A 26,863-nucleotide genomic window follows, 5' to 3' on the forward strand; every position below is an offset into this window, starting at 1 on the left:
GATGCCCTTTTGATCTTCAACATTTCAGTATGTATTTGCTGATGGCAAGAACATTCCCTTACATGGTTACAGTATAGTTACTGGGAAATTAAAGACAAAGCTGTCTGTCTAATTTTAAAAACTCACCCTTCATTCTACTAGTGACCTTTACATGTCCCAGGCCATGTGACATCCTGCATTCAGACTCCTCTTAACTCTACAGGCATTGTTTTTTAAGATTTATTTGTGTATATGAGTGCTCAATCCACATGTTTGTCTGTATATCAGAGAGGGCATCAGATTCCATTATAGACGGATGTTAGCCACCATGTGGCTGCTGGGAATTGAACTCAGGACCTCTGGAGACACAGCTAGTGTTCCTAACCACTGAGCCATCTTTTCAGCCCCTCCACAGACATTTATGAACAACATATGGCACTTGCTTTGTAGGGAGTCCTTTAATTCAGTTTCCCTGAAGCTCCCTTATTGTAGAGCTGCGCTTATGCATTTTTATAGGAATATTAAAGACACGTTTTCTCACCTTCTCAGTATGCCACACTAGGGACACATTAAGCCATAGTTTAATATATATATAGCAGCTGATACTCACTTTGATCACGTGGATAAGGACACATTTGGTATGTTTCTCCCAATAAAGTCACTGTATGGCAGGATGCTTGGAAACATTGTAAGGAGCCTTGGTATTCCTCACTTTGGACTTTCAGCCCCAGCTTTAGTATCCACTGATGATTCTTGCCTCAGGAATTATTTTCCATATTTATTTATTCAGTTCACTAATTTTAGGAGAGCATATTACCTTAATTTTGAGGTAGCCTAGGTTGGCCTTGAACTTGTGGTCCTCCTACCTCAGCCTCCCCAACTATGGAAATATGCCATTATATACAGCTCTATTTTGATGCTCATTTTACCCTTGGTTTGGCCAGTGAGAGCCCTTCAGGCTGGCTTTTGTGTTCTGTCGTGTTATAATTTTTTTTGTTCTCTGTATTTTTCTCAGCAGCTTAAGAATTCCTGGCCTCAAACTTTTGCCTTTTCTGACCCAGCCATACAATCAGCCATTTCTTTAGTTGTTCATAGTGAAATAAGCATTTAGTAGCCAATGTCTAAGTATTCATTCCTATTGATGGCCACTATTCCAGGCTTAAGCTATAGATCTATGGGCTGGTGTATGTGTATGCCTTTGTGCATATATAGAAACACATGGAAATGGATCCACATACACATACATCTGTTCCTCTAACTTCATATAGATGACAAAAAATGGCTACCTCTAATTCTAATTCAGCATGACAGTGTCTGCATCATCTCCCTTACTCTGTATATTTGGGTCCCCTTCTTTTAATGTGAGGAATCCAAATCCTGCTAATGGCCTGAAATATATTTCTTTACTCAACTCTAATTTCATAATGGCTAGCCCAGGCCTCTACAAAATATAGTTACTGAGCAGCATCTGAAATTGATTTAAAGTTCTTTTTGTCATGTCCATACTTTGGCATTTACCTGGGACAAGGGAGCTTAAATTCACTGATCTTTTCCAGTGTCTGAGCCTACCCTCATGTTAGTCCCCTAGAAGCTGGAAGGCAGGTTTCCCACACACCCATGAGCCACCCAAGGCACCTGACCTTCAGTAGGAAGCCACAGGGTTTTCAGACTCACCTAGGAGCTGCTCATAGTATTGCCTATCTGTAAATCCAGCTCTTGAGAGTTTGAAGCAGAAGTACCAGGAGTTCAAAGTTACCCCCTGGCTACATAGTGAGTTTGAAGCCAGCCTAGGCTACATGAGACCCTGTTTCAAAACAAAACATAAACATAAAATAAACTCTGGTGAGTCAGACTCACTGCCTCTGTCCTCCTACCTACCATGATGAAAGTGGGTTTCGGGGCCAAAAGACTCTAACTCTGTCTGCAGAGAAATCAAGATAACAAGCTATGTTGACTTTGCTGTACCATGGTGGCTCAGTGGGAATCTGGGATGTTCTGTCTCTTGTTTAGGCTTGGAAAGGGACAAGTTTGACAATAAGACTGTCACCTTTGAAGAGCACATCAAGGAAGAACACAACATGTGGCACTATCTGTGTTTCATCGTGCTGGTGAAAGTGAAGGACTCCACAGAGTACACCGGGCCAGAGAGTTACGTGGCAGAGATGATCAGGGTGAGTGAGAAGGAGCCCTGAAGCAGGGCAACCACGGCAGCCACGGCAGCCTTGGCTCTAGCTTCCTGTTTCAGAGTATGTTTCTGGCCCCTCTAGAGCCATATACAAAAACCTACTGACCGAGACCTCAGTGCCCCTGTGTTCCCTGAGGTTCACCCGGAGCCAGCCTCTGTCTGCCTGTTCCCAAGGAAGGCTGAGATTTGGGGAAACTGGACTCAGGGCTGTCTAACAACTGCCTTAACCTATGTCAAACTTCACCTCCCAGCTTAGTATCTGTCTCAGACTGCCTCGTCTTGGTATTCCACATTGTTTTTGTTTGTTTTAAAGCCTCCAGTTTCTCAAAGATTGGTCCTTTAGAGGTGTCTCACACACCTGATGCTCAGTATGTACAGTTGTCAGCATGACTTACTTGTCTGGGCTCAGCCTTCTGGGAGGTGCTCTGCTAATTGTGCAGAAGGGATCACATGAGGGAGTCTAAGCTCCAGGTTAATCTTCCTGCTGATGGGAAGCGTATATTTCTGTGTCAGCAAGGTAGCGAGGTGGCTGCTGTAGGTTTTTTAGATAACTCGTCTCTCATAGGGCTTTGAGGAGTCACAAGACATGTGCTATGGAAGTCCCCAGCCAGCCATTCTTTATGACATATGCTTTCCAAATTTGTCAGACTGTGCAGGGTGTGTGGAAAAGCTAGGTGGCATGGACTGTCAAAGCAGGGGACCCACTGTGATGAACCTGGGCTCACTCAGGAGAGGGCCATTGCTTCTTGGAAAGGCTCCATGATTTGTCGCCCTCCTCCCAGATGCTAAGCACCAGAGTGCTCTGCCTGACAATGAGTTTCCCTGACCAAGCTCTGCTGTGGTTTACTGTGTGTGTGAGACTTTCAGATATATGACCATGTTCATACCAGGTCTGTCCCAATAAGCAGCAGCTGCTCATGCTAGCAGTAGGTAAGGTTAGAACTGCACTTCATGCAGAGCCATACATGTGTGGTAATACTTCCTGCACCCCCAAGTCTACAAGCTACAAGGCTTCCTGAAGGGGGAACTACCATATGTATCTTGACATTCTTAGGGTCTGTATTAGTTACTCTGTTCAAGGCTGTGACCAGATACAACAAGAGAGGCAGCTTCAGGGAGGCATGAAGGCAGGAGTGAGAAGCAACTGGTCACACTGCCCACAGTAATGAATGCTAGTTCTCTGCTAGCTGTCTCATTTTTCTTCAGTCTAGGACCCCAGCCCATGGAACAGTGCCACCCACATTTAGGATGAGTATTCTCACCTCAACTTACCAAGTCTAGACCCTCCCTCCCAGAGGCATGTCCCCTAAGTGATCCTAGATCCTGTTGAGTTAACCATCAGTATTAACCACCACAGGTTACTTGTTTCCCAAATTTGAATGCACTTAGAACTCTTCTGGGGTATAAGTGTAATTCTGACTCAGCTCTTGCTTCTAGGATTTAACCACTCCCACCAGGCTCCCTGGGGTGCCAACACAAGTCTGTGAATCACCCTTTGAGTAGTAAGAATCTAACAGAAAAGGCAAAATACACTGACTTAACCAGTTACCATCCAAAGGCTGGGGACAAGGCTCAGTGGGCAAAATGCTTGCTGGGCTAAGTTCCTGAGCCCAATTTCAGATCCCCAGTGCCTACAGAAAATACAAATCCGGTGTCACAAGTCTATAAATTAGACAGGCAGACCCTAAAACTCACTAGCCAGTCTAGGTACGAGTGAAGCCTGCATTGAATAAGAGACTCTGTCTCAAACACCCACGTGGAATGCTGCCAAGATGGCACATTGGGGGAAAGTCACATGCTTCCAAGCCTAATGACATGAGTATAATTCCTCAGACCAACATGGTAGAAAGAAAACTGATCCATGTGCCATGTGCACACACAAGATAACTAACTAATTAAATATAACTAATATATACAAAGTAATAAATGTAACAGGTAAATAACTCATCTACATATATAGCTTATTATGTTTATGATATAAACATAACAATTAAAATCAATAAACATAATAAGTAAATGAACTTTCTAAAGTAGGATATGGGGCTTAAGAACACTTGCTACTCTTACCTGTAACTCTAGTGCCAGGGGATTTAATGTCCATTTCTGGCCACCATGGGCACCAGTTGAGTGTTCATACAGACATTCAGGCAAAACATTCATACACATAGAAAGGAAGAATAGGAAAACATTTTTTAAAGGGCAGAGAGCAATAGAAGGTGCTTGATGTCAGCCTCTGGCCTGGATGTTCACACATGGGTGAGTCACCCACAGCCACAAACGTGCACACACAGAGACTAGCATCGAGACTGGTTATGTGACTGCCAATCCTTCCTGTACATAGCCCTCGCCCCATATAAGGCTCTTCCATATCTAGCATTCTATTTGGTTGCTATAACTACTTGGTATGCAATGGGGAATGGTCTGGGGTAAGAGAAAAGAATAGCAGAGCATACTTCTGGAAAGGATCTAGAGGGAGGGAACGTAAGGAGAAAGGAGCCAGAGAGGAGCAGCGAGCAAAAGGACACACCATCAAGAGCAAGTGTGGTGAGAGGGAAGGAAATGGGAGAGGAGCCCAGGGGTTGGGGTGGGGAGGAACAGCAGGCAAAGGACATGCCATCAAGAGCAAGGCTTGTGTAGTTCCTTCTTTCATCACTGTAACAAATGACACAAACAACCTAAGAAGGAAAAGGTTATTTTGACTAAGTTTTCGATGCTTTGGTTCCTGGTTAGTGGTTGAGTTGGAGTAAAGCACAGCACTATGGGAAAAGCATATGGAGAACAGTCACTCACTTCTTGGAGACCAGAGACCAGAAGGAGATATCATCCTTTAAAGGCAGATTCTGGGCCAGGAAGATGGCTTAGTGAGTAGAGTGCTTACTATGCAACCATGAGGACATGGGTTCAGATCCCAGCACCCAAATCAAAAGCCAGGCTTGGTGGCACAGGCCTGTGACCCCACTGATGGGAGCACAGAGACAGGCACACCCTGGAGCTTGCTAGCCAGGTGAATTAAACAAGTAGTGAGCAGCAGAATCAGCGAGAGACCCTGGCTCAGAAAACAATGTGGACAGCAGTGGAGGAGAAGAGCTGCTCTCATTTCCTTTCTACTTTTGTGATAAAGACACTGACCAAGAGGAGGGGCCTATTTGGTTCATGCTTTCAGAACATAGCCCATCATTGAGGACTTAAGGCAGGAACTTGAAACAGAAACCATAGAGGAATGCTGCTTGCTGTGTTCCTCACAGGCTCACACTTAACTGGCTCTCTTATAGCCCAGGACTACCAGCCTAGGGGATGGTGCTGCCCACAGTAGGCTGGGACCTCCTACATAAATTAGCAATAAAAAGAAATGGCTCACAGACATGCCCATAGGCAAAGTGAACCTAAGCAGTTCCTCAATTGACACTTCTTTCTCAGGTGACTCTAGGCTGTGCCAAAGTTGACAATTAGAGCTGTGACAACACCCAGTGGCCACCTTCAGCCTCCATGTGTACATGCCCAAGTATATGAGCACACATCTTGGGGCAACACAGAGAGAGATGGGAGGGGGGGGCGGCAGAGAAGAGAAACAAATAGAGCCAAAACATACACTGAAATTGCCAATGACCTACTTCCTCCAACTAGGCCCTTCTTCTGGAAGTTTCTACTACCTTCAAATGATGCCATCAAAATTTTTAACTGATCTTTGGGTTAATCCATTGATTAAGGTAATACTCATCATACAGTCACCTCTCAATGATTTGATATTGCAGTTGAAGGCCAAGCCTTTACCATGTGAGTCTTTGGGTGACACTTCATGAATACTCTAACAGAATAGATGCAAATGAAAGGAAGGCTGGGATCAGTGCCTGCCCACACTTAGCTTTAGAAGGTGTTAGGCAGGGTTTCAGAAATCAGTTTCTGTAGCACTTTGATGGGAGACAGTTGTCAGGGTGCTGGTGAGACCTGATCAGATGGGAACAGACTTCTGTATGAGGGTAGGTAAGGAACAGAGAGAGTCAGAACCAGTTCCCACCAGGGCATGACACTCTAATAAGACATCAGGGCTCTGATTCTATTCCTCCAGTGGTTGACAGTGGCAGATAAGCCCATGTTTTATCAGCCTGCACACTACCACCAACCCAGCACATGCATGTGCGGTGGCCTGGACTTTTCTCCTCTCTAAAGTGACTGGCTGAGTCCTATCTTTAAATCTTTGCAGGGCTGATTGTGAAGCTCTGTTAATCACCTTACATTACGGTCATAGAAAAGTCTGGTGCCCTTTGAAGCTTCTGTCTCAGTCATGGAGAGACTTACTGAAGTCTTGTGAGCAGTCACTTGACTGGGATTAAGAGCAGAGTGACCCCTTGCCTGCCACACAGCCTGTTCAGAGTCCTCTGCGTTCAATGCTCTGAAGACATGAGCATTCATTCTGCTTCCTGTCTGTACCATGCTTGATTGGATAAAATGTCTTGTTAGAAAGCATGAAAATCTAGAGCATCAAAGAGTTCTTAACTCTGAATGTCAGCACTGCTGGGTAGCCAGATGTTTTGTGCTATAACAGAGGCACAGAAGAGTATTAGAGCCATAGGCCAAGAGGCAGAGCCTTTTGCCTATGTTTTTTTTAGTGGCAACTTGGTGCCACAAGAATCCCTGACATGGAGACCTAGCCATAGCAGGACAGGACATGAGCATGCTTAGCTTCACCACTCGGGTGTCAGGCCCTTAGGGCCTCAGCTGCAGCACTGCAGGTCACAGGCCTGTGTTGTAACCCCATAAGCTCATGCTATGTGGAAGCCGCTACTGTTAGGGAGAGACCTCCAAAACCTCTCCTGCCCACTGACTCTGGACAGGAAACAAGCCTTGGAGACTGCTGTTACTGCAGGTGAAGGACAGAAAGGGGACAGTCATCAGGGATGGAAGCTGAAGTCCAGCAGTGTTTACCCCCTCCCAGACACTTCATGTCTTTGAAAGAATCTGAAAAAGGCTCTTTATTAGTATGTGGTCCTGAGGAAGGACAGCATTTACCTGATGGGGGAAGAGGATGTTTAAATCTTCTACCGCTCTTCTTTAGTCTGTCAGTTAAGATTCCAGAGCATCTGGATCTGTTCAGTAACATCTGCGAAAGGCCATGCAGGAGACCAAGTGGAAAGCCTCAAGTGGCCACTTAGAAGGTAAAGAAGTTTCTAATACCTCAAGGACAGCACCTTCCAGACAGAGGCATCAGGCCGAAAATGTGACCCTCCTCTCCCAAAACTAGCATCTGCCTGGTAGAACATGATTTAGGAAGAGAACAGACTGGCTATGAATGACCGTGGATGGGGAGGATGGGAGTTGCCTAAGTGCTGAGCATAAGGACCCTTTTGCCTAAATTCACATCCCAAAGGTATACTTCCTTTTTTGGTAATGGCCAACCTGTATAAAAACTTGACAGCCAGGTATGTGGTAGCTCATAACTGTAATGCAGGCACTCAGGATGTGGAGACAAGATTACAGGAGTTTGAGGCCAGCCTTGGCTACGAAAGACCATCTCTCAAAACAAACAAGCTCACTAGGATAGCTGTATCACTTTCCTAGTACAGTCAAGAAATGGCCCTCAGTCAAAGTAACAAGATTCTTCCTCCATCAAGGACAGTTGTGCATTTCTTGCTATCCTGGGGAGGGAAAGAAGGAAATTATCTCGTAGTTGAGAAATTCCCAGCCATTCGCCCACAAGTTAAATTTCAGTTAAATACGACATGACCTACATCTTCATCCCTCTCCTTTGGTCATTCCTCTCCTTGTTTCATTAGTGCTTTCCCCACGGAGCCATTCTTTCCCAGGGACTGGGTGTGGGACAGAAGATCCTGGTCTGAGTATCAGTTCTGTTCCTTCATAGGCGTGTAATCCCCAGCAAGTCATAGGACATCACTGACCCACTGACCATCTGGCATACAAATTCAGGTTCATGCTACCTCACACACCCATCTGGGACTAGACAGATAAGACCCAGAGCACGGCAGGGGGGCCATGGAGGGCAACAGCTGGTGGGCAAGCCTAAGCACAGCAGCCAGCAAACAGAAGCCACAGGGTGACAGAAAAAAGAGCCAACAGGAGCTTCCTTGTAGCCCCATCCCTGTGGGAAGTACCTTGGCTGCCAGCTGATCGTCACCAAGCCAACTTGATTTTAATAACATCCTATGTGGGAAAAAAAAAACAGTATCTTCCCTTTTCTCCAGTATCAGTGGGGTTTCTGTCAATTCAGAGAAATGGTCTTAGAGTTCTGGGGTTACTCTGGGTTCACTAGCAGACCTGACCCTTGGTTGTAGCTCCTGAGGTAAGTGCTGCTGTGACTCAAAGGAGAAGCTTGCTTTCTTCTGTTTCCTGCCCCTCTATAATACATATCCAGCTTAATATATAGAAATGAAGTCACCTTTGTCACAGGCAAGCTATGACTGCAGTGACCTCGAATAGCCCCTGGCAGCATAGAGATGGGTGGACGGACAGATGGACAGACGGACAGACAGACAGGGAGGGTTGCCTTTTCACACAGGAACTCCAGTCATGGTGGTAGCCTAAGGAGTTTTGTTAATCTGGATCTCCACATGCATTTCCATAGTCATATGCATTCCCTTTTATATAATTTCTATACCCATGGCTTTGTTCTGTGCCCACCGAACTGAGGATTTGTGCTTGTCTCTGGCTAAGGTGATATTATTGGACAGGAATCCATTCTGAATTATCTGCCCAGGAGGATCCAAATACTACATAAGTGGGGACATTATAGGTAAGAGACAAAATATATGATTCCCAGAAAGATGCAGTAGCCTGTTTTTCTGCTGTATTCAAGGGAGAAGCCTGAATTCTTGAATGTTAGAAGCACAGGAAACAGTAAAAGGAAGAGTGCTTTTTAATAAAATAAATAAATGAATTTGTTTTCCTAACTAAACATAGATTCACTTATGTATCTTGAAATCCCACCTCATAATCTTAGATTTTTTTTCCCCCAGAAGTGTATCTGAGTGAACTGCATAGAAAGTGAGGTGACTGGATAGAATATCCTGGGCTATTCTGAGTGTCTTTCTCCTCCGTGGCAGCGTCTGATGGATAGGTTATTTCTCTGCTGAAGAAATGAGCCAGTTCAAACCAGATTAGATTATATATAGACAGGATTATTGGGAAACTGTTCTCAGGTGAGTTCACTGGCCCCAAGGACCAAGGCCAGGGAAGTCACCATGGGGAGAGAAAATGGGTGGGGGCTGGGAGAGAAAGGGAAAGAGCGCCTGCAGGGAGAGGGAGAGACAGAGACAAAGAGATATAGACAGAGGCAGACAGACAGACAGATGACAAAATATCTGGGTTATATAGGAAGAGCCTCTGGGGGAAGGGCAGCTTGGTCCCTGGGCCGGAAAGTTCAAGGTTGCAAGCAGGGTATACCAGATAGGGACTGAAGGATGCGGGAGAACCTGGAGGCCAGGTCTGCTTTGATATGTAAAATATGCACCTCAGTCTCTTGTCCTGAAGTCTGAAGCCAAACCTCATAGTCATCCAGGACCCAGAAGTGGCTGAGGAGAATGTATTTCCCCAGGTGACCTGAATGGCTGGCGTATGCTGGCAAAAACAGGGCTGATTGGATGACCATCGCCTGTCCTGGGTTATCATTAATCACCCTGTCTGAGATGCACACTCTCTAGGCAGTATCTTGCTCATCCTATACCCAGCAGGATGTAAACAGTTCACCAGTGGGAACTCAGCCAGGTAAAAACAGCCTCTGCAGGGTCACACAGCTGGACCAGAGCTGCTGGGCCACAGTTCAGCCTCAGGTTGCCGGGACCCCACACATCCTTGCAAGTGTGGTGGTGGTGGGGGTGGGGGGTGTCTGTGCACCTGCACACAGCCCTGTGGGTCTGGAGCCTGCAGCCTTTGTCATCTGGCTGCCTCATCTCCCTAGTGTATGGAATTAATCACTTTAAAAAGAGTCAGAAAAGGCCCTATGGGGGTAGGGAGGAGAGCCTGAAAGAGGATCTCCTAGGTAATGCTGGCTGGCTAATGCATAAATCAGCAGGCCTCAAGCTTTGTGGTTAGATGGAGTTTAATGCTCAAAGCTGTGCATAGCCAGGTGACCGCCTCAAGTGCTCAAGTGTCGATATGACAGAAGGTGGGGCAGGGAGTATACAGCTCTGGTAAAAAATTTATCTGAAATATATGATAAACACCTCTACTACCCCTTACACTTGAGACACCGAAGTTTAGTCTTGGTGGCCAGATCTGGAGGGAGAGAGAGGAGTTTAAGGGCAAGAGAGTAGAGGAACCATCAGGACCGCCAGGCCCACCAGCTTCCACACCCAGGTGACTCAGGCCCTGACTTCACTCAGTGACAATTAGACAGGAGAATGTCGGCTCTGACATCCCTTAAGCCCCACGCTGACTCTTTCTCACAGTGTGCACTCTTCTCTGTTAATCCTCTCTCAGGTAGCGGAGAGCTCCTACCCAGCAGGGGAGGGGCCCTTGCTTTGCATTCTTGGAAAAGGCTTTCCTTAAAAGCCTAATGCTGTCTGTCTGTATCAGAGGCTAGGTGAGAATCTTTTTTTTTTTTTTTTCCTGAAAAGGTCTGTTCAACGAATGTTCCAAGCAAATAAATTGTGTTAACAAAGTATATCGTACAAAAGATCTCTGAGGAACCAGGGTGAGAAAACCGGGAAGCAAGAGGAGAGCTGGCCCCAGCTTCTTTGTCTGTAGTTGATAAGAAGACACAGGAAGTAAACAGTCAGAAAGCAACTGTTAGCAAGGGTTAAGAGATCAGAATGGGAAGTGAGTACCCGCCTCGGCCTGGGTGTCACTCCCTTTCTTAAAGCAGAACTGGCCCAAGTCTTACACTTTGCGTGACCTGAAGGAGTGCCCATCCTCTGGAGTCTGCAGACTGGTACTCTCCAGTGCAGGGACAGTGATTCTGCCAAGGGTAGTCCAAGGACCGGCATGGAGACTCTTGGTTGATAATAGCTAGATGAATCAAGGCTGTGGAGAAAGGGCTGCCCAGCATAAGGAATCCAAATCAGATGTCACAGCCATCAGGGGGAGACTCCAAGCAGGAAACCAGAATGAGCGAGCCTTTCATGTTGGAGCCCCTGCTGGCTGCCATGTGGGACATAACTGAGGGACAGAGCCTGGCAGAGCATGAAGCCAGCTCCACCCTGACCTGTCTTACCTGAGTTTTCACAAACTCTGCTTTGTCCTGGCACTGGAAATGTGACATTGACATCCCATTGCTCCATTCAAGCATACAGTAAAGGGGTTTGGACTTTGATTCTGGAAATCAGGGGAGGACGCTAGGAGGAAGGGAGTGTCTTGATAAATTCCTGGGGCAGTGATATCAGTGTTTCGGTATCCTCAGTGCCATAGCAACTTTGTGCCTAACCTGGGAGGCCATATGCATTGGTGAAAAGCCCTTCACTTCCATAAGTGAGGAGACAGCCTGTGCTGCCCTCTAAATACAATTCCCAGAATGCCCCCTGGAGCTAACCGACACCGTGTTCAAGTGCAAGAATATCAGGGTGAAAGAGAAGTGGAGAGGGATTTGGCACTGCCTTCTCGGTGGCTGGAAACTGTGTGTCAGCGCCATTCAGTGCACCTCCCAGCCAGCCGCCTGCCCTGGCTCTCACCCCGCCCGCTGCGCTTGAGCTTGGGTTCCTGTCGGTGGCAGCTGCACAAAGCATTTGCTGAGCTTAAGTTTCCCCACCTAACTTCATAACACATTCTGTCCTCTGGTGTAGAGGGGACGGGGCCACTTCCTGTGCATCTCATGGATACCTTTCTGGTGTTGGAAGCACTCTGCATCTAACCTGCATTTCTGCATGTGGCTCTAGCCTGCTGTAGCTTTTCCCCAGTCGGTATGTCACATACAGCATTTCTGACAGAAAGTTGAGCAGAACCATCATCTGCCCTAAAGGGTCTGAGATACTGAAGGGGAGCACAGAGAGTGGAGCCACCTGACTCTACTCCTCCAAGCTGCAGAGGGTCAGGGTTGTACCAGCACAGATTGGATAGAGCCATGGAGGATGTGTTTACCACTCAGGGGAGCACATGCTTATATACCTACAGTAAATATTAACACACACGTCACCCAACAAGACAGATCCAATAAACTATCAGAAAAAAATATATACCAAGCCACCCTCTCATTTTCTTCACACAGTCCACTGGGCTGCCATTCATCCAGGATACATCTGTAACACCTAATGCCTGATGGTTCTAAACACCAACTCTGTCTGATATAACCACTAAGTAGTATCATATTGCTACCACGATATACTGCCATAAAAATTATTTTTAAAATATTTAAAAAGTTGATAAAGAGGTATAAAATTCAACCTGTAAAATACCCTGAAATAGACTGTCTTTATCAAGTGCACACGATGGAAATCATTTAAGATCTGTCTTTTCACAGTGAATGCCTGCAGGGAACATGGGAAGGAGAAGGACTTGGGTACCACTTTTCAAAGTGGTATCAGGGGAGTGAGGCTTGTGAGTATTTAGAGATTAGGACAGGTGATTTGGAGAGGATGAGGGAGTCTGGAAAGCCTGAATCTGAGAGGTGAGCTTTGGCATGCATTCTTCAGAGGTGGCACCATCCCTGTAAACCACGTTTGGGTCAGCAAGTACAGACCCACTCTTCAGTTCCTTGAGAACTGTGGGCAGGAAGAGTGGTAGTATGTTCCTTCCTAGCCTGACCTCAGAATATCTACAAAGCAATGATCCTCAACAAAGCTTGTCTTGAGTTTTCTGTTCTGTAAACCCAGCTGAAAGACCTTAGACAGCACACCATGATACATGAAACAGCTATTAGCTGTGTGTGTGTGTGTGTGTGTGTGTGTGTGTGTGTGTGTGTGTACTTGTATGTGAATTCACATGTGTTGAGACAGTCTCACTATGTAGCCCTAGCTGGCCTTGAACTCAGAGATATCTTCTTGCCTCTGCCTATCAAGTGCATGTGCCATCAAACCTAGCTATGTGTCTTTGTGTCTGTTCAAAGGTGAATGAATGCATGGACTTTCCCCTGGTTGGGGGAAAAGACTTTAGAAACTCAGTTATCAAAATGGGCATCAAAACAAACAAGAAAACACTGGATTCGGTCAACCACATCAAAGTTGAAAACTCACAGAATCTAGCCTAAAACAGAATCTAGGAAGAATCCGAAAACCACTAAAAATCGCCAAGGTCTCCATCTCCAACTACAGGAATGTTCTGGTCAGTTCTTAGCTGGTGGAAACTGCAAGGGAAGCTGCCTGAGCAGCAGGTCACAAGCCAACTTGGATGCTGGATTCAGGAAAAGGGTGACTTTTGCCAGATTGTTTCTTATTAACAGTCTCAAAAGGGGCCAGCCCTGACTTGCTTGGCACAGGCCACTGGCCTACCTCCTCCTCCTCCCTGACCTCTGGTTTTCTCAACGTGGCAGCCTCAGGTGCCCAAGACCCAGGCGTGTCACTCCCAGTGGTGAACTCTGCCTTCTCACACTCCCCACCGGTGCCCAGGGAACACTCCACCTGTGGCCCCAGACTGACTTGAAAGGGTGATTCTGCAGCTGGCTGCGGATGGGAATTTCATCAGAAATGGGCGCGGTTCTCTCTGCTGGCACGAGCTGGTCTTTGTTGTGCTCTGTCATCCAAGAACAACTATTAACTAAGTCTAGGAAGGGGAGCAGGTCATCACAGCCCAGCTGATGATTAGATAATGTGCCTGTCTCAGTAACGGCATTCTGAGCACACAGACAGCCAGGGTACCACCTCACCTTGTAAGCAGCTTCGATAAGCCTCTGGTCAAAGAGAAAACAGGGTCTCCAAAATCTTATCCCACAGAAAGAAAGTAATTTACGTAGGTGTCTTGATATCTAGATTACAGCATTGCCTCAAAGTGAGCTATGTGACCTTGAACAAATGACTTTATTGATTTATAATGCTTTTATACGATGCCATCCATTTTAGGGGACACATTCACAGCTACTTGATCCTTATTGTCACCAAGTGCAATAGCTAGTGAGCTCTTTAAGAAAAAAAAGAAAAGAAAAGAAGAAAGAAAGGAAATCCTGAGCTAAATGAGCTGACTCACTCTGTCCTGTGTGGACAGAGAACGTCACACCTCTAACTCTGCCTAGCTTTTGATCCAGGCCTTTGCTCTTTCTACAGTCACAAATCTGTGGTAGACGTGTATAGAAGCGGTGAAAAAGCAACGTCTATGTGGTTTAGGTGACTGGATTCTCATTGGTAGCTTTTTTGAGGTAGCAATGAAATTCCAAGTAGAAGATCTTTATTTTCTTTTTCCAGTTACTAAACTTTTTTTTTTTTGAGCAATTTTAGCCTTACAGAGAAATGGAGCAGGAAGTGCATCTTCCCATGTATCGATTCTCACCTCCTCCCTTTCCTTTCTCCCCTTCCTTCTTTCTTCTCTCCACTTAATCCTGTTAAAACTGTGCATTACTGAGGATATAGCGGTAGCTAGGGACAGATAGATCAGCAGCAGCAGACACACAGATCCTGTGACACTGTTGTGAGAGTCACAGTCTGTGTTGGTAGGATTGCTCTTGGTGTTTGATATTCATCCAGTGTTTTCTGACAAATGTGTGGTTTGTAATTACAGAATCACACAGACTAGCTTCACTGCCCTAAAAGGCTCTGGACCTCATATGCCCCTCCCTTCTGAGCCTGTGCTATCCACTGATTTTACCAAGTTGAATATACTTTCTAGGGGTTTTTAATGTATAAATTTGAAAGTCACAGAGCATAAAGAGGAAATGCACTCTAAAGAGTGCTTACTTTCTCCCCCAGTGTAAACAATCTAGCCTTGCTCACCAAAGGCACAGTTGATTCCAAGTTTGCTGGGCACCCTACATGTCTGCTTTGGCAAAATTAAGTCTTACCTTCCATCTCCCTCTTCCTGTAAGCATTCTGAGGAATTGAAGACTGAACTCCAGTGTATTTCCTGGCCTCTCTGTTTCTAATGTGCTCGAAGACATAATGTTGCAGCTACTATCTGAGTTGAAAACATAAAGTCTTGACATCTAGAATCTTCCCAGAAGGGTTACTTGGGAGCACTTCCATTTTCTAGAACTTGTCTTCTCTTCCATGACCCATATGTTTTACCCTTCACCCCACCCCCAAGTCCTCATGTTGTAATCTTGCTATAAAAGAACAAAGGGTTTGGTAAGTAAGCTTCACTTTTTTAGGCAGTAAACAATTCTCTACCTGAGCAGGTTCCCTCTGAGGAACATGGATTCTCTGCAGTCTTTCTGCAAACAGCACCCTCACTTGAACCTGGGAAGGAAAAAACACCTGCCTCTTAGCATTGGCAACACAGTCCATCCATCCTCCCTTACCTCTGCTTCTGCTCTCCCTCTCCCTGGCTCTGTTCCCAACCCCCCTAACTCCCCCCACACACACACACACATACACACACTCCTCTTTCCAATCAAGGACATGTTGAAGTGGCTGGTCAGTTCCACCCCCGTGTCTAAAACTTGAGTGTTTGCCTTTGCAGGGACTTTTCCAACCTTACCTAGAAAAGAATTAACCAGAACTTTAGCACTTGTGGTTAGCCTGCTTCCGGCTGTGGCTTCAGTTAGTCTGTGTGCTCTGACAGAGGAAGTATTTGCAAGGATGGGAAGTGCCTGACTGGATTGTGGGAGGACCAGGGCAGACGGTGCCTCATAGCATTGGCATGTGAGATGCCAGCAGCAAGCCGAGTGAGGAAAGACAAAGAGGGATAGAGCAGACCCAGAGTGGCAGATGCCATGTGATGCCCTTCCCCACACACACAACCACACACATTCCCCACACTGTGAACTCATTTAGAGACAGAATATCATGGTCAAGGATGGCTTTCCCAAAAATGCAAGACAGTGGCACACTTTTGATCCTGAGTAGACTTCAGGGCAAGAGTCTGCAAACATAGATGTCTAGGCCTTCACTGGTGGCTAGGCTCATGGGTGACATAACTTGTGGATGATAAGCTAGTAATGACATGATTCACATTCACACACTCACACCTTCATTGTATTGCAGTATTCTGAACATCAGATTGATTCTCCATGTAGGTTGGAGCCCTTTGATGAGGAACCCAGACCAGCAGGAGCTTAGCCTATTGAGCCACACGCAAAAACCACCTGGAAACGGAGAGAAGAGTTTGACTAGAATTCCTAATTAATTTTAAGTACCTTGTAACTGGAGATTTGACCTAACAGCCAGGTGATTCATTAAAATACTGGCGATACCAAGGTTCTCACATTTAAGGATCTATTATTTCAGCACAGAACTTAGATTCTGCTCCAGGAAGCTTGTCTTCTATGCCTTAGGATTTTAGTGGGGTTCCTCCTACCCCAGTTTCACATTACAAACTTAAGAGGGCATGGAAGGGGTCATAGCCCAGAAAAATCCTCTTCCTTCCTTTTCATGGAAGATCTCCTAAGAACTAGAGAACAAAGGGTTATCCCAGGGTTAGAACACATGGCCTTTGATTGTTGTGGTGAATGCTAGCTAAGTTTCAAAGAGTGGTCCACAGCACTCTTTCAGTTTACTATGGTTTAAAGATACATTATCTCTGTGGATGGCTTTATGGACTCCTTGAGCAGGGTCTTCATATCTCAGAGTCACAGATGTCCCATGTATAGAGCAAGGGAAAAAAAGAAAGAGTTCAGCCAAGGACTCTTGGGTGGAAGAAGTGTGTACATTTTGCATGTGTTCAAAGACCTTCCTACAGTCACTGCTGGAACTGGGGCGGGGTGGGGGGTGGGCGTCACACGTGCTGCGGAAGGAGGTGGGAATTCACCATAGCACATAGCACAGTCTCAATGTGATCTGCCATTGTTGGTCCATGTGTTACCATTCCTAAATTCAAAGCTGTGTACACACCCATCCATGGATCTTCTGGGATCTTGTAAAGATTTCACTGACATGGACTCTTTGGAAATCTGTCTTCTCCTTTTGTAAAGGGTTTTCTAAGCAGATGAGAACATGGGGCATTAGAGAGCCTGACCTTAGGGGAGTTGACTACCAGTTTGGCCTTGGGGCATCTCTTTGCAGAGCAGTAATAATCGCAAAGGAGCCTATGGCTACTCACTATGCATGTCCCACACCTAGTAAGGTGGGCTTTCTTCGCTTGCATCTCCTTTCTTTTTCTTTCATTTCCTGACTCACACTTAGCTCCTATCTCTCTCCCTATTCCAGACCCTTCCTTGGGCCACTGCACAGCTACACAGTCCAAGCTACCTTGCCTGTCTGCCCTCACCTCCATCTCCAGCCACACTGGTGGTCCAGTACACCTGGGTCCTGCTCTGTTGAAGACATCCTCATGCTTGCTCCCTTCAGAGCCTGGTGTTGGCCTCCTTTAGACCTCCTGTGCAGAGGATGCTCGCCAGCTGGCCACTAGGAGTTGATTCTGTCTTTAATGTTCTTCTCTACTGCTCATGTGATTCAGCACAGCCTCCTCTTTCTTACCTAACACCTACTCTCCTCGTTTCCATGGCAGGCACCTGGAGATGGAAGACCTGCTTCCTACTTATGTGTCCAAAGCAAACATATCTACTTCTAAAGAGGTCCCAGGACCCAGATGCAGTGATTATATCTGTGTGGCCACTGTACCGTCCTCAGTGCCACACATGTGAAATAAGGTTTCCTATAGTATATGTTGATTTTGTTAACTTTTAAAGTGCTTTCCTGCTTACACACACTTGAGCTCAAATAACTATAAGATGCCCACCTATATATTCCTCTACAATAATATACAATTTGTAAATACAAATTAATTCCTAAGATCTTATTTTAAAATGGGCTTTAGTCTTGTCTCCTATACCCAAGTCAGAACTGCAGTTGGTCACATCTGTGCTGGTGGGATCTAGAACTCCTACCACATCCCAGCTGATGGCGTATTGTTAGAGCTTGACAATGACAGTAAGATTTGGGGTCTTTGTTCTCCTTCTGTGGGTCATTCTATAAAACTTAAAATAGTGAGACTCACAATCTGGGGCTTTTGATGGGTAAGTTGGCCTCTGAGATCCCTCCATGGATTTGGGTATATGACTTTGCCAGCCAGTCCTCAGTACCTGACCCCTTACAGAATCTAGTTTACCATGAAAGAAAACTCACTACCCAGCAGCCACATGCTTCTGTCTTCTGAAATACAGCATTCTTTTCTCCCTCAGCATTGCATTCCTTGAACTGAGATGCTTCCTTAGTGGGAACATGGAGTTATGTGTCTGAATGACTGACACAGGCCTGTAGAGTCTCAGCAGCTGCAGGTCACTGAAGCTGTTCCTTAGATAACAGATTTCAGGCAGAGAAAGACTTTGGAGTTTTGGCTAGTGGCTTTGAATTGGGGTGTTTTATGGGCTAGTCTTTTGCCTGTTACTCTGTTGAGAAATTGACTAAAATGAATGTTTGGTAGTATAAATGTTTATCATGTGATATAGCAGGGTAGACACTGCCATGTTTTTCTTTCAGCAGAAAAGAAACATTGTAAGCAGCTCGTATTTAACTATTTAAGCTCATATGAGTAGAGTCCATGAAGGCTCCCTCCATCCTCCCACAAACACTGACTATCATCTTTAGTCTAGTCACTCCATAGAGGTGGTTCCAGCCTCTCACCTTAAAGAGTGGTGAGCTCCTAGGAATGAGTTCCTGGACTCCCCTAGTGTTTTACATTGTGATTTGAGCTGGGGATGTAGCTCAATTGGTAGAATGCTTGCCCAGAGCCACAGAAGTGGACATGGCAGTACATAACTATAATTCCAACAGTCAAGAGTTAGAGGCAGGAGAGTCATGAGTTCAAGGTCAACTTAACTACTCAGTGAGTTTGAGGCCAGCTTGGGATATATGAGATCATGACCCCTTCCTCCACCAAGACACACACACACACACACACACACACACACACAAAGATGTTGGTACATGGCTTGTCTTCTTTATTTTGCACCAGGTCCTTGTGTGGCTTCTCCTGAAAGCTCACCTTAACTGAAGACAGTTTAATGATCTCAACTGATATATCTAGACTTGGGTCTCTCAAGTATCTGAAGATACTGACACTGCTCTTATAAACAACATACGTTGGCCAACACTAATCCACAGCCCAAATCCAGTGAGCCACCGGCACTTGTAAATAATGTTTTATTGGCACACAGCTGCATCTCTTCTTTTACATAATGCCTGTGGATATCTTGAAGGGGGCAACAGAGGTTAGAGCAAAGACCATATGGTTCACAAAGACAAAACTAGTCTTTATCAGAAAAGATACAGACTCCAGAGAAATGCTGAGAACCTGCAGTAGATCAAAGCAACAGTAGTACATTGTCCCTGCCTAGAGGGGTGACCTGAAAAGTGTGCAGTGTGTACTGATAAGATCAAAGTGGTCCAGGTGAGAAGATACTGGCTAGGTCCAGAATGAGTCAGTGCCCCTGTATCTCTATGCAGTCCTGCCCCTCTGTTCAGAACCTGAGTATGAAGCATGCTGTTCAGGAGGGGAGGCATCATGGGAAGAAGGAAGTAAGGTGAGAGAAGGAAAAGTCCCATCCTGCTAACTAGAGGTGAGAAAGACCGTTCACACATATAGGCTGAGACATCAAAAGGCTGGAGCTAGGTGGGGCATGTGGCCGAATCCCCCTGCCTTGTACAGTGGGCAGCATCTGTCGACCACTGAAGGCAGGAAGGAGCACCAGGATACCTTCCACAGGCTCACAAACTGGAAATGGATTGAGGAGCCCCCGCCTCATCTTCAGTCCATTAACAATCCCTTTGCCCAACCAAGCAAATTCACACATGTCCTTTAAAATGCCAGAACAGGTGGGAACTTAATACAGGTCCCCCCCACCCCACCCACTTAAAATTTCTTTTAAATACAGCACAGTATAAAGTACCTACAGTGGTCAAAGCCTCAGACAGAGAATAGATGGTAACATCAGGGGCATGTAAAGGGGGCGGGGTTTCAGTTGGGTAAAATGAAATATTCTGGTGTAGGCCATGCAGCCTTGTGAATGTATTCAGTGCTCCTGAGTTGTAACTTAAAAATTACTAAAGTTGGTTATGTGTGTTTTGCCCCAATCTGAAACAAGGCTTGTCAGTTTTGTAATTTGGCAAAGATAAGATATAGTAATAAAGACTCAGGCTGAAGTGGCAGTGTCCACTGTTCAGTTAGGAGCTTAAATTGGAAGCCTACTTTCCCCTTACATTCAATTTTACAGCAGTTTCCTCTTCTAGGAATTAAGAGTTCCACTGTGTAGTTTCAGCTTCTCTAGGCTAGGGAGATGGCTCAGTCAGTAAAGTGCTTGCTGCACAGTCATGAGGACCTGTGTTTGGATCCCCAGAATCCACATAGGAAGTCAGACAATGTGACCACATACCTGGACTCCCAGGGAAGTGGAGATCCCTGGGATTTGCTGGCCAGCGAGTCTAGCCAAGTTGGAAAGCTCACATGTTTAAGAATCCTTTTCTCAAAATAATTAAGTGCGCCAAGCGTAGTAGTGTACACCTTTAATCTCAATATTTGTGAGTCAGAGGCAGCCAGAGACCTCTGTGAGTTCAAGGCCAGCCTGATCTACATACTTTTGGGCCAGTCGGTAGTACATGATGAAACCTGTTTCAAAAAACGAAACCATGGAGGGCAAACGAGGAAGATTCTGAGGCCAGCCGTGGGAGGATGATGTGAAAAGATGGTTCTTTTTGTTTCCACCCTTAGAAGTAACTCCCTCTGTTTCCCATTGTGAATCCTAGGAAAGAAACCTTGATTGGTTCCCCAGGATGAGAGCCATGTCCCTGGTCAGCAGCGATTCTGAAGGGGAACAGAACGAGCTGAGAAACCTGCAGGAGAAGCTGGAGTCCACCATGAAGCTGGTCACCAATCTTTCTGGCCAGCTGTCAGAACTAAAGGACCAGGTAAAAGGCCAAAACCCCTCGCCCAGCCCCCTAGCCCATACTCACTGTCGTCTCCCATCTCAACTCTGATGGAAAGATAGGCAGCAGTCATGCTACAGTGATAAACCATCTCCCCTCCATGGAGGGAGCTGGGGGTCAGAAGGCAGACTCCTCCCCTTACACTCACTGCTTTGGCTGCCCTTACCCTTGGTGTGGATATGTCACCGTTTCTGCGCTATTAAGGGTGTGATCTTAATATGCAGACTACTTGAGTGACCCACTGGGCAACAAAAACAACTCGATACATAAAGCTGTACCCTTTGGGACTTGACTCACTGATGGGAGAGTGTGTGCTTTTAGTTCTGCCTTAGCTTCTTAGCCCTGTGTTCACCTAGTGTTTTAAAACTCTACCACCTGAGAGAAACTGCAAGTTTTGAGGAGCCTTTCTAGTCCTCTCAGAAACATAGCCCCCTACCCCTTGAAGGAAGTTGGAAAGAGGTGACAGATTTCCACGAGACCTCGCTTCTTGTCCTCCACACACAGACCTCTGATGCCTTAAGAACACAGCAGTCACTGGACGGCTGGATAGTGATAGGGGCCACTTTGGGTCAAGGACTTGACCCAGGGATGGGGAACAGCTTCACAGGGATAGCCACATACTAACAGTACAGCTCAGCATCATATGGTTCTGAAGGCGTTTTAATGGGCACCATAGACACAGCAGTAGGTACTGGACAAGCCTGCCCTGGAGGTAAGTAGCAAGGTGTACACACAGGTGACTTATTACTTTTATGCTCTTCAAAACTAGAGAAAAGCTGGCCTGCAATAAACACTTCTCAGAGACAGTTGAAAGAGCATTTTTAATAATTCTGCTTTCAATTATATTTCTTTTCCAGCTGAATTTTGCTCATCTGTGCCCTAAGACACCATTTGGGCTCAAGTTCTTTCCTTTCAAATACACTAAGATACAAATAATAAAAGACCAATGAGAAAAGGTCTTATCGATGAGAGCCCTCTGCAGCCCAGAGCTTGGCAACCACCTAAGATGAGCAGTAACCTAAGTAAGAAAACTGAGGAAGATCTAGCTAGATCGCTTTGCTTAGTAACTGCCCATCCTGCTATGAGACTTTAAACGGGTGCTTCACAGGACTGAGCTGACTCATGAATACATCAATGGCTGAGTCTGCCTCTGTCCCTCTAACCCCTGAGAGGCTGGTGAACTTCACAGCCTAGCACGCTTTTCTCTTCTGTCTGAGATAGCTGTGGCATCAAGAATCTCAGTCCAATTAGATGTTTTAAATTAGGTACAGAAAATAATTCTTGGACTCTGATCTAAGACACTTAAACCCAGGTGTTACCCATGATGCTGGTGCCATTTTTCAGAGCGTTCACCTCCACTTCATGCCCAGGGTATCAGAACTACTACTGCTTAGGCCTCTTAGCTCAACAGTGTCCCTCATCTGAGTTCCTGATGAGCATTTATCATTATCATCCTTCCCAGTTCTGTGGGGGCAAGCTCTAGTGATAGGAACAGTTGGGTGTCTCCAGTTTACCGAAGAGTTTCTTTCTTTTTTTTTTTTTAATTCTTATTTTCAAGATTTATTTATTCACCATTGCTCTCTTCAGACACACCAGAAGAGGGCATCAGACCCCATTGCAGATGGTTGTGAGCCACCATGTAGTTGCTGGGAATTGAACTCAGGACCTCTGGAAGAGCAGTCAGTACTCTTAACCACTGAGCCATCTCTCCAGCCCAAAGTTTCTTAAAATACATTGGAAACTAAACTATTAAGTTTTTGAGTTTTTTGTGAGGGTAAAATCAAAGCAGCCCTTCCCTTCAGATTCTTTTGAAAAAAGTGCTAAGTCTGTCTCCCAGTGGCTCACATAGCTGCCGGGAGCCCCATTTCACAGACCAGTGAACCTTAACCTTAATATGAGTTGACCTGAGAAAATACAGCAGGAATGGTGGGTGTAGGAAGATACTTAGGAAACCATGGGCCATCCTACCAGCTCCCTGGTTTTCTTGATGAAGAAGGCAAGGAGCACAGCAGGCTCCTAGGAAACATATCCCACTGCACATCACAGCAGGAGGGAGTGAAGCCCTAGTCCCCCAGTTTTGGCCTGCTTTGATGTGTTGAGTAGGTTTGTTGAGTTGTTTGTTCTGTTCTGTATTCAGTTTGCCTTCTTAAATTTTCTTTCTCCCTCTTTCTTTCTTTCTTTCCTCCCTCCCTCCCTCCCTCCCTCCCTCCCTCCCTCCCTCCCTCCCTTCCTTCCTTCCTTCCTTCCTTCTTTGCCTAAAAGGAGAACCTTACCATTTCATGGAACTGAGGATCCACAGCTGTACACAGCTTTTGTAAACTCAGGCCAGGGTAGAGCTATTCTATTGAGCTACACTTGGCTAACCATAGATTAAGAGTAGTGAAGTCACCTTAGATCGTGGGTGGTTTCAGCCATTCGATTCCCACCCTTTCTTTCATTTTTTTCCCCCAGTTTTCAGGTTGGCAGTTGGAACTGCTCTTTAGAAAGCCTCTGAGGGATTCTGAAAATGAAACTATTTTTTTCTTGGAAAGTGTTCTAGGCTACAAAGAAGCATGGGAAAGCCATAGCACATTCTGAAGTTCCTGTACCAGGATTGAACTGCTGAAGTTTCAACATGCTAAGAAATACAGGGAGGACAAAAACCAAACCACACTTGCTCTGGGGGCAGGAAAGGGTTGTTTCATTCAAAAGCAGGTAGAAATTGAGTCCTTAAATGAGTTGTCTTAACAAACCTTTGCATCATCTCCGAACTAACGTGACTAGGTTCGAATGTTACTGAGTTTGGTGTTAAGAGAATTTTAAGCATTTTTAAGCTGTTGTGTATCAGGATGTGTAGTGGCATGTTACAGATCTGGTTTTGGTGATTGCAAGGATTCCTGCCCACAAAAGGCAACGAGACGGATTAAAACCTAAAAGCCCCACAAATGATTCAGGAACAAGAAACTCTGTCACAGACATTTTTACTACAGCCATGAAAGACGGCCATTCACTGGGAAATCCAAAATATTGCTTCATCCCTTAGCTATTCTGCACATGTTCTGACCCAGAACCAGCAATGGAGCAATAGTCATTTAAGTGTGAATGACTTTAGGTTTCACTCCTTGCTGTACTTGAGGTCTCTGGGTGTTGTTTTTCTAAACTACCAACTAGGGGAGGTGTCCTTGTGAGGATATTAGTGAAAACGTGATTAGTGGCGTCAGGTGTTCATTCCACTGAGAATGGTTGCTTACGATTGCTATTCTAAGTACTAAATGATGCATCTCATCTCCAAGTTTCCCCTCCCAAGAGATTCTGAATACTAAATGTGATTCTCTTACATCCTTATTCCAAGGAAGAAGACTAATGTAAGAACTTCATAAATTTATTTTTTTGCATGTTTCCTTCATAATGAAAAAGAGCAAATACTAAGCAAAAGGTTAATTTTCTTGAAAATGTGACTGGCTTCCTAAAGGACAGCACCCCTTACCTGTTATGCTAGGAATGTAAGAAGTGCCTGAACATCTCAATTATATTAGCATGTTGCCTTTTTCATGAAAGAGAGCCAAGATGTCTGCCTTCTAGGGCTCCATGTTTAGCAAGAAACATAGAAGGAGTGAATGGATCTCTATGGAACACAGAGGAAGCTGGCCCAATAGTGACTTTGAGTGAGAAAGGAGTGTAGCATCTGAATCCCACAAGGAAGTGGCTTCTGGGCTGGCAGAGAACTATAGTAGGGGCCTTCCCGGAAAGGAAGCAGCATGAGCAAATGCATGACCGTGCATGGCACGCTCAAGGAATGGCTGCACATCTGGGTTAACCGGACTCCTCACTCCACCAACACAGGAGCCACGCATCTGCCACACACAGCACTCAATACCAGGGAAAAGGGGCAAAGAGGGCCTTCTAGAGCTAGCTGTCTCCCCACCAAGACTTACACTCAGGTGACATCTGCCTTCTAGAACTAGCTGTCTCCCCACCAAGACTTACACTCAGGTGACATCTGCCTTCTAGAACTAGCTGTCTCCCCACCAGGACTTAACAGTGAGATGAATTCCACTTTAGCACAGTATGCTACAGAGGTCTGAACTGGTTTCTGTGGGAATGGACAAAGAGGAGTGATGAGTTCCTCACAGCCAGCTTAAGGGAAAGACTGCAGCCATTGCCCCAAGACCATCTCAGGGTTGTCCATGTGTGGTTCAGAGTCTGAGAAAGCATTTTTCAGTGAGATAGGATTTAATATATTCAGGGGGAGGGGCACCTCTAAGGGTCTGAGCAATACTAATATTTTATATTTATCAGATGCTGTGTTCGGGGTTTGTTTCAGGTTTTTTATTTTTGTGGTTTTGGTTATTGTTTTGTTTTTACTTCTAAGCTCATCATTTAAGTCTGACTTCTCTACAGAACCATGGGAAGGAATTCTGGTCACTAGACTTTGCTGTCTTGAATCTCAGTAACCAGGATGTTTCTCCATGTGTAACCAGAAGGTTTTCAGAGAGTATTAAGATCTGTTGTGAGCCAGACTAAGGTACCTGTGCACAAGCGGTGAGCCTTTGCCCAGTGCCAGCTTTTGCTGGGTCTGATCACCTGTGCTGGGTTCTAGTGCAAGGTCTTTGTGACATTGCTTCTGTCTGATTTATATCTATATTTATATTGACTAGGGGCAAAAGGCAGCACAGAGATGTTCAAGGTGGTTTCTGCATTTGTATAGCACAGCACTGTTTCAACTACCTTAGTGGAGATTCTAAAACCTTGGTTCTACAACAAGGATGTTTTACGTAACTCAGTTACTTAAGTATAAATTTGATGGAGACTTTTATCAGTAGTCAGTTTTGCTTTGGATGTCCCGTGAGTACACTATGTGAGATTAGGACATTATTTCCTGACAAGGTGATGGGAACACATAGTGATTGATGCCTTGCAGTAAGATAACCAGTGGGCTGTATTGCGAAAAGTCTGGATAGACAGCCAAGATGGTAGAACAGCTAAGCTAAGTGTCCAAGACCATTGGCCTTTGTTCCTTTTAAGTCAGATTTACTCCTTAGCTGCTTTATGGCTTTTGTTTTTGTTTTCCCCCCCTTTAACTCCCTTGTAGTTGTTTCTGATAGCCAATTCTTCCAATGGAAGGGTTATGGCTTCCTCCTATCTTAAGAGGCCAAAGTTAATGCAGAGCGCACAATCAAACAGTCTGCTACTGCATTCTCAGCTGCAGAGAATCTTCTCTAAGACATGTCTTCATGTAAGAAAAAGGAAACAGAAACACATGAAAACATGCTCAAAATGTACATGCCCAGCTCTTCAAAAACAAGCCAACAACATCTTCAACACTCCGGAATTCATTAGAAATACATATTTCTAGGCCTCCACAGCAGACCTAATATATTAGATTCTGTTTGTGGTCCCCCTTTGTCTATATTTTAATGTTTTTTTCTGGGTGGTTATGGTGCTGAACCATTTATAGACCATTCTATGGAAACAAAGTCAGATAGGTCTGAGTTGGGTACTTGACATGGTTAGGCATTAAGAATTCACCACTAAGCCGGGCGGTGGTGGCGCACGCCTTTAATCCCAGCACTTGGGAGGCAGAGGCAGGCGGATTTCTGAGTTCGAGGCCAGCCTGGTCTACAGAGTGAGTTCCAGGACAGCCAGGGCTATACAGAGAAACCCTGTCTCGAAAAACCAAAAAAAAAAAAAAAAAAAAGAATTCACCACTAACCTACAGCACTATGGACCTTATTGGTTTATGAGGGAGGGAAGATGATTTGCCAATAAGCTTTAAAGAAACAAATGGAAAGGAAAACCAGGACCATGAGGGAGGGAGACTCACTTGTTAAAAGGC

General features: G+C 45.4%; 1 protein-coding gene across 13 annotated transcripts in view; it reads left to right on the plus strand.

Moving 5' to 3' along the window:
* Itpr1 (inositol 1,4,5-trisphosphate receptor type 1) overlaps window positions 1–26,863 on the plus strand; it is a 325,637-nt gene that overhangs the window by 295,672 nt on the left and 3,102 nt on the right. For all 13 annotated transcript variants that reach the window (XM_028773069.1, XM_028773070.1, XM_028773072.1 and 10 more), the window contains 2 exons: window positions 1,990–2,150; window positions 20,869–21,030. In XM_028773069.1, coding sequence (XP_028628902.1) covers window positions 1,990–2,150; window positions 20,869–21,030 — 323 coding nt within the window. The remainder of the gene's footprint in view (window positions 1–1,989; window positions 2,151–20,868; window positions 21,031–26,863) is intronic.

This window comes from Grammomys surdaster, unplaced genomic scaffold (genome assembly GCF_004785775.1).
Source record: "Grammomys surdaster isolate TR1022 unplaced genomic scaffold, NIH_TR_1.0 220, whole genome shotgun sequence".
Taxonomy (NCBI): Eukaryota; Metazoa; Chordata; class Mammalia; order Rodentia; family Muridae; genus Grammomys; species Grammomys surdaster.